This window comes from Lipotes vexillifer, unplaced genomic scaffold (genome assembly GCF_000442215.2).
Source record: "Lipotes vexillifer unplaced genomic scaffold, Lipotes_vexillifer_v1.1 scaffold913, whole genome shotgun sequence".
Classification (NCBI taxonomy): domain Eukaryota; kingdom Metazoa; phylum Chordata; class Mammalia; order Artiodactyla; family Lipotidae; genus Lipotes; species Lipotes vexillifer.
The window spans coordinates 603,053-616,312 of NW_006798474.1; the positions used below are offsets into that span (position 1 = coordinate 603,053).

At 38.2% G+C, this 13,260-nt stretch overlaps 1 protein-coding gene across 2 annotated transcripts in view; it reads left to right on the forward strand.

Moving 5' to 3' along the window:
• The first annotated feature begins 3,612 nt into the window (after positions 1–3,612).
• ATP6V1B2 (ATPase H+ transporting V1 subunit B2) overlaps positions 3,613–13,260 on the forward strand; it is a 23,491-nt gene continuing 13,843 nt past the window's right edge. Inside the window, exons 1-3 of one of the 2 annotated variants that reach the window (XM_007470579.1) lie at positions 3,613–3,668; positions 3,721–3,768; positions 9,996–10,051. Coding sequence is in view for 1 of the 2 variants with exons in the window: in XM_007470578.1 (XP_007470640.1) it covers positions 3,633–3,768; positions 9,996–10,051 (192 nt within the window). In the remaining variant the exon portion in view is untranslated. Of the gene's footprint in view, positions 3,769–9,995; positions 10,052–13,260 lie in introns of both variants that reach the window. The other variant, XM_007470578.1, reaches the window with a different exon arrangement.

Consider the following 13,260-nt stretch of genomic DNA (forward strand, 5'->3'; position numbering starts at 1 on the left):
TCTCCCGTTGCGGAGCACAGGCTCCAGACGTGCAGGCTCAGCGGCCATGGCTCAAGGGCCCAGCCGCTCCGCGGCACGTGGGATCGTCCCAGACCGGGGCACGAACCTGTGTCCCCTGCATCAGCAGGCGGACCCTCAACCTCTGCGCCACCAGGGAAGCCCCCCAATTCACTTTTTGTTTAGCAGAACAAGATGTCTTTTTAAAGCTTAACCAGATCACATTATCCCTTCGTAAAATTCTCTAATCACACTAAGAATAAAACTCAAACCCCTAGCCACAGCTTCCAAGGCTCTATCTGACCTGGCCCAGTCCTTCTCCTATTGTTCTCTGCTAAGCTGAATCCATCCTAGCCCCGCTTTCCTTTCGCTTCAGGACTTTTCCACTTTTCTCTCTACCTGAATCACATGTTTCCTGGAGGTTCCATGACTTTCTTTCTCTCTTCATTTAGATCTCAGATGGCTGAGAGGTGCATTCCCTGACCACACTATCTAAAATCTTCTCTCCACCCTGATCATTCTTTTATCGTTCACTCTGTTTTATAATTTTTCATCCCATTTGTCACTACCAGGCACTTTATTAATAAACCATTTGTTTTCTGACTTTTCCACTCTTATAAGCGCCATGAGAACAAGGACTTTGTTTAGGTATTGGTGTATATCTAGGACTCACAAAAGTACCCAGTGCACATAATAAGTTGCTCCAATATTTATTAAATAAATGTTGGGACTAATACTTTGTTTATGCACTACATACCATAACTGATTCCTGCTCACAGAGTAAAAAGTTAAAGAAAACATTTTTTTGTGGTACACGGGCCACTCACTGTTGTGGCCTCTCCCATTGCGGAGCACAGGCTCCGGACGCGCAGACCCAATGGCCATGGCCCACGGGCCCAGCCGCTCCGCGGCATGTGGGATCCTCCTGGACCGGGGCACGAACCCATGTCCCCTGAATTGGCAGGCAGACCCGCAACCACTGCACCACCAGGGAAGCCCCAAAGAAAACTTTTTAAAAAGTAAAAATCTTGAACTACTCCTAAAATAAAAGGATAAAAGGTGTAGTGATAGCTAACAGTCTGGTATTCATATCTGAAACTTACCTACTATTGGAAAAATTAGCATAAGAAGGCCAGATCTGAAATTTTTATAAAAAAGAAAGCTATCATACATTGTATTTGAAAAAAAAAAAAATCAGTGCAAACACATATTAAAGGATTAAAACTACATAGAAAGGTTATTAGGTTAAAAGTAGAATTCACTCTCATATTCATACATATATATATATACTTAAAATGTATACAAATTAATCTATTCTACATGCTATTTTGCAATTGCTTTTTTTTTTTTTTTTTTTTGCGGTACGCGGGCCTCTCACTGTTATGGCCTTTCCCGTTGCGGAGCACAGGCTCCGGACCTGCAGGCTCAGCGGCCATGGCTCACGGGCCCAGCCGCTCCGCGGCATGTGGGATCTTCCCGGACCGGGACACAAACCCGTGTCCCCTGCATCTGCAGGCGGACCCTCAACCACTGCGCCACCAGGGAAGCCCTGCAATTGCTTTTAAATTGCTTTTTTTTTTTAAATTGCAATTCCTTTAGAAAACTTATGTTGGAGGATTTTTAAAATTGCATCACTTAAGGCTAAACTAATTCTTCAAAGTTTGAGGAATACATCTGACTAGATAGGCCATAACTTATGAACAGGCATTTAATTTAGATTATTTCTACAGTTTTTCTATTTCAAAAATGTTTCAATAAATATCTCTGTATATATACATGTATAAATACAGATTAATGTAGATCATATATATTATATATAATAATATATAATGTGATATCTAATGTATCATACATAATTGAACATATTTGTCAGATATACACATATATGTATATATGTAATTTTCCTGAGGATAAAGCAAGTTCCTAGGAATAAAATATTTGAATCTGATACCATCAAATTGCTCTTCTAGACACCAATTATGCTTTTAGCAATAAAATTTGAAAATTCTTGTTTTCTTAGACTCTTGACAACTTTTTTTTGGGGGGGGGTGAAGTAGAAAAGGATAGCTTTATTGTTTTACCAGGCAAAGGAGGACACAGCAGGCTCCTGCCTCGAAAAACTACATGTCCCTACTCTTGACAACTTTGGACATTAGTTAAAAATTATAGTCAATCCCTTGAATTAAAACAAAATGGCACCTCATATTATTTCACCTTTTTTTTTTTAATTATAAGACATACTAAATGATGCTAAATCTCACTCAAAATTAAGGAGTACTTGCTTCAGTGATTTGGTTCAAAAGGGCTATGGGTATACATAACAAAGGGCATGGAGATGAGACACCCCTAAAGTAGAGTTTAAATAACTAAGTAATGATCACTTCATTTGTAATATGACACCATCATATACAGTTCAACCCCCACAATTTTCACCTATGTAAGAAAGCTTATTGTTTTCCACTAAGCATATATCTTCCCATTATATCACAATGGTCTTCTAATGGCCAAATAAAATGGATACTTGTAGTACTCCTATTACTTCCCTTCTCATCAGTTTTTGGCATTAACAGTACAGTAATCCCTCTTTAAGATTTTCTCTTCTTTTTGCTTCTAGAACATGTGCTCTGCGTTCTCTCCAACTCTAGTATCACTCCAAATTTGATTTGATTACAAGATACTCTTCCTTGGTACATCCCCTCACCTTAGTGATCTCTTAAAAGTTGGCCTTTAGTATCTTCCGCAATACATCACACACTCTCTGGCTTATCTCTTCTATTTTCATATTACTAACATGGTGATAAGTTATAAACTTTGATCTTGACTTAGCCCAGATAGCTTCTCCAGGGATAGCTACCTATTTAGTTGAAAAGAAATCTCATTCTGAATATTCCACAGGAAACTTAACACATCCCCAATTAGCTTTTCTCTTTTCCTCCTCTACCACCAGCAAAATTCCTCACTTCCTTCTCTGTGTTCTACCCGGTAAACAACAACACAATCAACCAATCACTCAGGACCCAAGCCTGGACTGACACCTTCCACAGCCAGCTAATCATTCTTGCATCGGTTCTATCCCTCAAATAGGTTTCAAACACATCCCACTTTGTCTTTCACACTACTACCACCACCCTAAAACAGTCCAATATATGTTTTTTGAATGGACACATGAGTGAATGTATTGGAAAGGAAGATGATAAAGTGAGAGAAATGATGGCACACGGTTCCCCATGTTAATATCCACTAGAAAAGGTTTTAGATTCTGTCTTTCAAAGTGTTTTCTTAGAACCTGAGTTCTCTTCATTCAATGTCATGAAATGCTGTTGAAGTTTTCTTGCACAAAGTTGCCTTCCTTCCCTCTCCCTCCTTTCTTCTCCTACTCCCTTAACTCTTGCCTTTCTCTGGATCCCTCTGCCTGGCCCGGCGTCCTCCTCCCAGCACGCTGGTCAGCTCCTCTCGCGGAGAGCGCGGGTTTAGCCCCGCCTACGCGGAGCCCAAGTCACGAGGCGGCGGGTCGGGTGCAGCTCAGTGGGCGGGGACTCCTCAGCGCGCATGGGCGGAGCGGGGCGCGGGCTGCAGCAGCTATATCTGCGCCTGCGCGGCGCCGCTGCGGGGCCAGTCGGGACGGAGGAGACAAGATGGCGCTGCGGGCGATGCGGGGCATCGTGAACGGGGCCGCGCCTGAGCTTCCCGTATCCACCAGTGGGCCCGTGGTGGGGTCTCGAGAACAGGTGCTGGCAATTAGCCGGAACTACCTCTCCCAGCCTCGTCTCAGTGAGTATGAGAAAGCAAGACGAATCCTGTCTTTGCTCTTAACCCAGCCCCTTGGTCCCACTCACCTGCTTAGCCAGAGGGGTGGGATGGGGGGATTGTTTTTCCCTCTCGCGTCCCCCTATTCCGACGTCTCTCTCTAGAAAGCGATTTGAGTGTACTTTAATTTCCGTGCCAGGGGTGGGCTAAGGGGAAGAGCACCGACGGGAACTTTTTCCTGGGTTGGTGGTCTCCTGACTGTTGCCTCACCGGTGCTCTCCAGTTTCCCGAGGCTGGAGCATGCTCAGGCGCTTGCTTACTGTCTCTGAGCGAAGGCCACTTCTTGCCACTCTTATCCTAATCTTCTGCTGACCTCATTTGGATCTGCAGGGGTCGAGGGAACCGCCCCTCCCCTTCCCCCTGCCTCGGGTGTGGACCTCAGGGCAGGTCCTGAGCTCCTGCCGAGGGGGACGGAGTAGTGTCATCGCTGACGTGCTCAGGCCTTTCGTGGATGGAAGTCAGGCCCACAGCCAGAGGGAAATGTTCAGTGGAGAAGCTGCTCCGCAGGAGGACACCTAGATATCAGAGAAAGCTAGAGCTGAAAAGTACCCTGCGGGTCATCTAGTCTAACCCTCTCATTTTACAGTGAGAAGCCTAAGGTTCTGAAAGGGACAGGGCTTGCCAGGCTTTAGACCCCCAGTTACTGGCAGAGCAGGAAAATTCGAGGTTTCTTAATTCTTGCTGGACCTTTTTCTGCCATTAACTTGAGTGCAATGCTATCTTGGAGAAGACAAGAAGCTTTGCCCATATTATTTAGCAAATATGCAAAGCATATGCATAAGCATGTTTAAGTGTTGTGATTGTAAAAAGACCTTAATAAACCAGGCTTAAGTGGACTGTTCAGCAGTTTCGAAAGAAATGGTTCTTGATGACTAAACAATAAAATTGTGTAGCATCAGACCTCTTCACAGTTTCCTTAGGAACCGGGGATGAGAACTGGAAGTAGACTCTTTAAAGCTTAGGAAAGCACCTGATGTTTTCCAACGTGGTGAGACTATTTGCACCGGTTAATTGCCACAGTACCTCTTTGTGGGTGGCTCATTGGTTAACAAGAATTTCAGATGAAGGGTTTCAGTCTGAGCGCTCTCCTGTCTGACTAATCCCATCCTCATCAGTCAGTGGGTCAGGTCATGTGGCAGCACTGCAGTGTAAGGAAGAAAGAAAAGACTTGATTCTATGGTTTGCAGAGATGTGGTGTTTTTTTTTAATTGAAATATAGTTGATTTATAACGTTGTGTTAGTTTCAGGTGTACCGCAAGGTGATTCAGTTATATATATTATATATGTATATATATTCTTTTTTAGATACCCATTAGAGGTTATTACAAGATATTGAGTATAGTTCCCTGTGCTATACAGTAGTTCCCTGTTGGTTATCTGTTTTATATATAGTAGTGTATATATTTTAATCCCAAACTCCTAATTTATTCCCCCCCATGTGCTTTCTGTAATGGGAATTATTTGCATTAGAGAGTGCTTGTTGAGAGTTTACATGAGCTGAATGTTTCAAGAAATTGACAGATGTTGCATTCTTATGACAATAAATTTGTGCCTAACAGTTACAAATACTCTTTTATGACTTGCATTTGTATGCTTTGCTGTTCTTTGGGTAGAACAGATAGACATTAGTGGTGCTTCTAGGAAAAGATTATAAGGGGCAGTAGTCATTTTTCCATATAATTATTCACTCAATCTCAACTCAGTATCAATTGAAATAATAACATAGTTTAAAGAGTACTCCATGATTGAGGTTGTAAACCCTTAAGGGGGAGATGAGTATGATTTCTCAACATTCTGTGTGTGCTTAGCCAGTGACTGAAGAACTTCTCCGGATGAGATTCCTCCTGACAACGTTGTTGCGACATAATGCTTAAAACGGAAACTTTAGGGTTCAGGAATCCTTTTTGTATCCTCAGTGCCTAGCGCAGTGTTGGCACATAGAAACATTGTGTTTTGTAATTGTGTAACTTGCATTTAAACCCCTTGTTCTAATAGTTTAGATTATGGATCCTTAATGTGGATGGAACCAGAGTAGGGAGTTGGGGTACTTAACTTCTGTGTCTGGGCTATTCTAAAAAGCACAAATGATATCATACTCAGGCTAACAGCTAACTGCATTTGAATGTCATCTTTTTCCTGTATTGCCACATTCTTGATTCTAGTTAACACTTTTAATTGCTTCTGAATAAATATTAACTTCTTAATTTTTCTGATTAAAGATCGATGTTACCATCCTAGGTAAAAAGTTATAGTTATTTAATGTGTGCTTTTTGAACAAAGGAATGGAATATTGGCAGTTCCACTGTACAAATTGGATCCTGGTTTTTAAAAATTTCAGGATTCTGCGGCCGTTAACAAGAGATGGAAAATGAGATACGCAGGCTTGCAATAATCTTGAGCACATTAGTTGAATTTCTAAAGTCACAATGAAAGAAAACTTGATTTCCTTTTAAACTTTGAGCAAGGTTCAATAATACACGAAGAGCTTTTGGATGTTAAACGTTTTGGATTAGATAATCTCCTTTGTTCTTGAGATCCTAGATCAACTAATCTTACGTTTCTTATGTCATAAAGCAGAGTTAGCCTCAGTGAAAAGTCCAGTAAAGGAATGGTCGGCCTGCCTTTTTCCAGAACCCCTCACTCCTTGCCCACTACAAAGTGTGGGTCTTTACTTTTCTTGCACAATAGAAGATGATTGTTCCGGTTTTGTTTTGCCAATAAGGTGGAGGCTGAGGGACTAGATCTCTTATTGTGCAATGACTGTTGAATTTTCTCTTTGAAAGTTTCACAATCATTAAGTAGTGTTAGTTCTGTTGAACAATCTCATATCCTATAGGAGGAAGAGGATGTCATCCAACAAAATATCTGCTTCTTAAAATCTTTGTAGATTTTGGGTTTTTAATGTTACTTCATAAATATTTATTGTCTTCATAAATATTCAGGATCAAAGATGTAAACATGTGTCTGCTGTGTTTTCACTTCTGATCATCCCCTGCAGACCCAAGTTCTTCATTTGAAATTTTCAAGAGAAGAGTGGTCATTATTGTTTCTAAACAGAAATATTTATGTAATTTGTGAATGGGTATTGACTTTTTGAAGAGCAGCTTTATGTCTTTGGCAGCTTTAGTCTAAATTGTTGTCTCTGCTTTGGACTGTTAATACTAATGGTGAGAAAAGCTGGGTAAATATTGTTGAGAGATAAAAGGTGGTATTTGATATTATTTTCTCTGCTTGTTCCCCCATAGTAGTTTTACTATTGTGGAAAGGAGCTATAGTTTATATATAAACTGTTTTCTACTCCCTATTTGTAGTCCAAGTGCTAGGAACTGTGTTATCTCCATATTTTTAAGTTATACTGGAGACTAAGGGTCATAGAGTATAAACTTAGAATTGGTGGGGGGGGGCACAAACAAACAAAAATAATTTTAATCCTGGCTCTTCCATTTAGCAACAGATTTCTCATAGGTGTAGTTTAAGTGTGGAGTAGGTCTATCAGCCTTGCCTACCTCCCAGTGTTTTGTGAAACTGAAAAGGTAACCTATCTGAAGATGCTCTGTAAAGTGTGAAACAGTTTCGTTTGGTAATATTTTTTATTTAGTTTGGATTATAACATTTATTAGTTTAGTTTGCATCCCATTTTAATTTAAATCAAGCATGTTGCTTAACCTCTGGTTTGTATCTGAAGTGGTCTCATGCTTTCCAGTGACAGAAAACTGCTGAAGCATCTCCATTAGTTTCTTCCTTTCCTGCTTTAACTTTTCTAGTGGCTACACTCCACTGGAGAAAGGTTGTTTTTCAGTAATGATACAAGAGTGCCTCAGACCACAAAAAATGACCAGTTCAGTTTTAGAATTTGAGCTGTAGCACAGAGTCAAAGAAAAAATGACTGGAGGCAGACTGTGTAAGTTCAGATCCTTAGGCAAGTTACTTAATTTCTGAGAATCATTTTTCTCTTGTAAAACTTGGAATAATATTTGTTAGCTTATAGACCTGTTATGGAGTTTAAAAAAGAATTCCTGACAAGTACTTTTTAAATGTGTATTGGTAGTTTTGTTATTAATTAATTCCAATGGTTACTAGCTTTTTTAAAGGCTACATACGTTGTTGCAAATTTAGAGACTGCTTTTGATGGAGTAGAATCTTGTCTTCTATAGTTGAAATCAACTTGATTCACTGTTTCCAGGAAAAGCAATGACTAGCATTTCTTTTTTCTTGGTCATGCTTTTTGCCTTGTGACTGGCAAAACTTCATAATTTGAATGAGCTTGAATTTAAACATGAGATTCTTAAGGATCATTGTTGTAGAGGTTAAAAGTTCAAATGAGATGCAAATCATGTCCAGAAAGTAAAGAGAATTTCAGAACCTGAAGCATTTTACTCATGTTACATTTTATTCAAAACAGTTGCCCGTAAATCTCAAAACTGAATTCCCACACCTCCACTGGCCCACTCCCTACTCCCATTCCCAGCTGTTTAGGTTTTGAAAAGGTCTTTGTTTCTATAGTTTTAAAACCTGGGTGCCAAGAAAACATGTTTCTAATGTAGTTCACTTTGCATATCCACATAGCAATTTTAGAAAGTAATTGAAAAACAATATGTGTATTCATTTAAAATGAGAACAGTGAGGGGCTTCCCTGGTGGTCCAGTGGTTAGGTCTCGGCGCTTTCACTGTCATGGCGTGGGTTTAATCCCCAGTTGGGGAGTTAAGATCTTGCAAACTGTGTGGCGAGGCCAAAAATAAAAATAAAATGAGAACAATGAAGAAATTGTTTTAGGGGTAGGACTTATTTTTAGGAGTATTAGATTATTTTAAAACAATGGAGAAGATTAACATAAAAGTAGCAGAATATATGGCAACTGGGATATTTCTAATAATCTTGGAGGCATGATTAATTTGTTTACATCGCCATCCATTCAAGTAGCTTAACATTTAAAATTTGTGACTTGCTTTTTATCTAAGGTTGAAAAAAAAAGTAATTAGCGGCCTCTGTTGATCATTACAATTACAAATGTATTCAAGCAAATATTTGGTGTGAGGATTTAAAGGTCCTCAGTAAAAGAGACTAGGGTTCCTGACAGTGCTTGCCTGCCCTGTCTCAGTGTTTCTACCAGGGCACTTGCTTCCTGGCTAAAGAAATTATGTTTTTAAATTCTGAAGCCCCTTGAATGGACAGACTGGTTATTAAATAGTTTCCTCATTCTTGGGAGTCTACATTCATGCCAGAAATTTCTGTCTAAGACATCATAAGAAATCAAGCAGGTGAAAAATTCCCAGTTGGTTGACAGCTTCTTACACGTTATTTTAGGTCTTGTAAACACTTATTTCATTTGTGTTTTCAGCTTGTCTGATTATGAAATTTAGTTAATTCTGACATTGTTAGAATTGCTTTCCTGAGTGTTCTGATTTATACTTGATTACCATTAATTATACTCGGCATGTATGTAGGTGTGATACAATTCAATGATAGCTACCTCCTTTCTAAAATGAGAGATTTGGGTAGTTTGTTGCTAGGGCATAATTTGCAGTAGAAAATAAGCTACAATGACAGTAACGTTTGACTATTTTTTTTCTTTAAAAGATGCTTATGTGATCTCTGGCCTTTCATTCCATCTGCCTTCATAAACTCTTTTTTTTTGTTTTTTGTAGTTTTTATGATACTATTTAATCATGGCATTTTATCTTAACAGACTACATTTTGTCAGATTTCTTTTGTGAGTTTTGTCACTTCTGCTTAAAGTTACGGATTCCCTTCTTCTTTTCTATCTACTTTGCTAAGTGCTACCTTTTCTGTAAAGCTTTTTCTTTTCTAAGTAAGGACCATTGCAGGGTCTTTCCTGTGCTCCCACACACCCTCAGCACACCTCTGGTAGAGCCCTTACCTCCGCCTTCTCCATATAAAATTGTGAACTCTTGTGGGAACTCTCCCTCTTTACGTTTGTTTTTGTATCCTGGGTCCTTGAAACAATGTGACTTATAGTAAGAATTAAAAATGTTTTTGGTTTGATGAAGGGGATTATGAGAAGTTGTACAGATGCAGGCATATTTTATAAATTCACTGAAAAATTTCATACTTTCTGAGTGCTTCATATAATAGATATGATAGAGAGAGGGTTTTTTTTGGTAATACCAGAGAGATCATTTAGACTGTTGTCCTGTTTGACAAGAACTGACTCTTTTGTGTTTCTTTCCAGCATACAAGACAGTATCAGGAGTTAATGGTCCACTAGTGATCTTAGATCATGTTAAGGTAATACCATTATCATTATCGTCTAACCATTTATGAAGTTAAAAGCATAGTATTAAGTACTGTTTAGTACACTTTAAGTCTTTTGTTATGATTTTTTTAAGCCATTCCTTGGTCGGAATGTCAGTGCTATATGGAGACAAGAATTTTAGATCAGAAGTCAGAAGATGGGATTCTAGTACTGGATCTGTTGTGGATTCTGTTTGTGGCTTTGAGTCCCTTGTCTGTAAAATTTAAAATTTTATTTGTTTGTTAATCATACCTCACAGGTTTATTAGGAAAACAACAGTAATATTTGTGTGTTTTATGACTTGTAGGATATTTAGATATACGGCATCTTGTCGCTCTAGCCACACCTATACATAAGAATTATCTTAGAAAAAGAGGCATAGAATATAGTCTGTAATTGAATAGACTTCACCCTGGGTGAAGCCTCCTGCCTGAGTTCAGTGATTAAAATATCTTCAGAGATAATTTGTATAATATGCTCTGTAGAACAGTAATTCTGCATTGGTTGTTGTTGGGAGTGGATCGGGGGAAAGGTACACAGTTATTAGTTTGTTAAGAGAAGTAATGATAGAAGTGTGTTTGGCATGTGGCCCCTCTGGAAGCAGAAAATAAATTGAAAAACATTTCTTAAAAGAAAGGGCAAAATGCACTGTCTCTTCAGCTTTATCACTAATATATTTTTGTGCATGACAAGATATCTATACAAATTAATGGCAAGATTAAGCATATAGGTTCCTCCTGGCCACAGTTTCATACTAGTCTGCAGTTTGACTCAAAGCCTCAGTATACAAATTATACAAGGTTTAGGCAGCTGCCCGTTAATATTTTGTGAAAGGATGAAGCATACACTTTTATTTTTTGAGGAAGTATTGAAAGCATTATTTACTTCTTTGTCCTTTATTTCTTCTTTTTTATATACTTTTTATTGGATAAAATTTTTGACTCATTTTAAAAATATGAAGCTTTTATATTAGTAAATGTATTTTCAAAAACAGTTAAAAATATTCATGCTTCAACTATGTTAAGTGCTGAACTCAGCACCAAAAATACACAATACAAATACATAAATGTCTAATTGTTAAGTGCTGTGAAGGGTGAGTGCACGATGCTATGAGAGTCAATAATGGGAAGGACTTAGAAAACGTCTTGGAGGAAGTAATTTTAAGAAAGCTGAAAAAGTTTTATTGAATGTTTGTTTGGGGTATAACTCCAGCTGAGGAAAAAAGTTTATGTAGTTGTAAGAATGGCTTTATACCACCAGATTTAGAGTGCTTTTTGTTTGTTTTTAGTTTTTGGCTCCTGTTTTTAACTTAAGGCATACAGATAGTATCAAGGAATGGATAATTTTATGCAAATTGTATCAGAGTAGATGATGGTGGAGACTGCTGTCCAACTCATTTTCTGAAGGTAGGGCATCTTTGATTTCCAAACCAGACAAAGGATAGTATCAGAAAAGAAACATTGTAGCTAATCTCATTCACAAGCACAGATTCCAAAATTCTAAATAAAAATGTTCTCATGTATTGGATATTAGCAAAAATATACTTTAAAAAATCAACAGGGCTTCCCTGGTGGCGCAGTGGTTGAGAGTCCGACTGCCGGTGCAGGGGGATGCGGGTTCGTGCCCTGGTCCGGGAAGATCCCACATGCTGTGGAGCGGCTGGGCCCGTGAGCCATGGCCGCTGAGCCTGTGCGTCCAGAGCCTGTGCTCTGCAACAGGAGAGGCCACAACAGTGAGAGGCCTGTGTACTACCAAAGGAAAAAAAAAATCAACAGAATTATGACAAAGTAGAATTTATCCCAGTAATACAAAGATGATTTGATATTAGTAAATGTCAGTATAATTCAGGTCATTCATAGATTAAGCTAGAAAAAGCTTACGCTCTTTTCAGTAAATACAGAAAATGTACCTGATAAAATTACTTGTTTCTAAAAAAAAAAACAACAAAACAAAAGAAGGAGGTCTTAGAAATAAGGGATAGAACAAACTTTTAAAACCTCTTAAAGGATATCCACCATAACTTACAGCAAACAGCGTACTTAAGGAGAGACTCTAGAAACATTCCCATTTAAATCAGGAACAAGATGAGGACACCTCTTGTCACCGCCGCTATCCATCTTTGTTCTGTCTTTGTGCTTGGACCCTAACCAATGCTGTGGGAAAAATAAATTAGGGGATAAAGGGATTAAAAAGGAAAAGGCACAGCTGTCATCATTTCTTGGTAGTATGATTAATTAAACAGAAAACACAAGTCATTCAGTGGACAAACTATTAGAAACAATGGTGTAAAACAGTGTTGCTGGTGCAGAGGATGTCTATAGAAATCAGTAGTGTTTTGTATGCCAGAAGTAACTACTAGAATAATTAGGAACTTTTTACAAAAAACTGAAACTTTGTTGAAAGACATAAAAGAAGACTTCAAATAATTGGAGATTCCACGTTCATGAATGAAAAGACTCAGAATAGAAAAGATGTTGATTCTCTCCAGGTAACAAAATCAGTTAGAAATAGAGTAAGAATAAAGATTTGGTGAGGGAGTAAGCAGGTATTTCAGTGGAGCAAAGTTAAGATTCTTAAAAGCAACTCTTCTCACACCTGAGAATGATAAAGGCTACATTACAAGTCGTGCTACTTGTAGCACAAATTAATTTGTGCTACTCAGTAAATATTGTTGGAGTATTTGGCTTCCTATATGAAAAAATAAAAATAAAAATGAGAAAAATAAAATTACATACCAAAAATAAATCCAGATGGATTAAAGACCAAAACATGAGAAACCTATCAGAAGACAATATAGAAAACCATTTTTATGACTTCAGATTGGAAGGTTTTCCTACACAAAAGACACAAATCATGAAGGAAAACAAGTCATTTTATTGCAAAAACTTCTGTATGATAGGATACCGTAAACAAAATTAAAAGACAAGAAAGACTGGGACCAGATATTTGCAAAAGGATTAATATCCAGAATCTATGAAACTTATCTAAAAGTAAATAAGAAAAAGCAGATGTAGTTGAAAAGAGAGGAAAAGATATTAATAAGGCTATTATAAGAAATGAAGTCTGAATTGTCAGTAAACATGAAAAGATGCTCAATATTAGTAGAATCAGGAAAATGCAAATTGAAAGATACTATTTTTTATTTTATCAAAATGGTAAAAATTAAAGTTTAATAATATAAGATTGGCAAAGATGTAGGGAA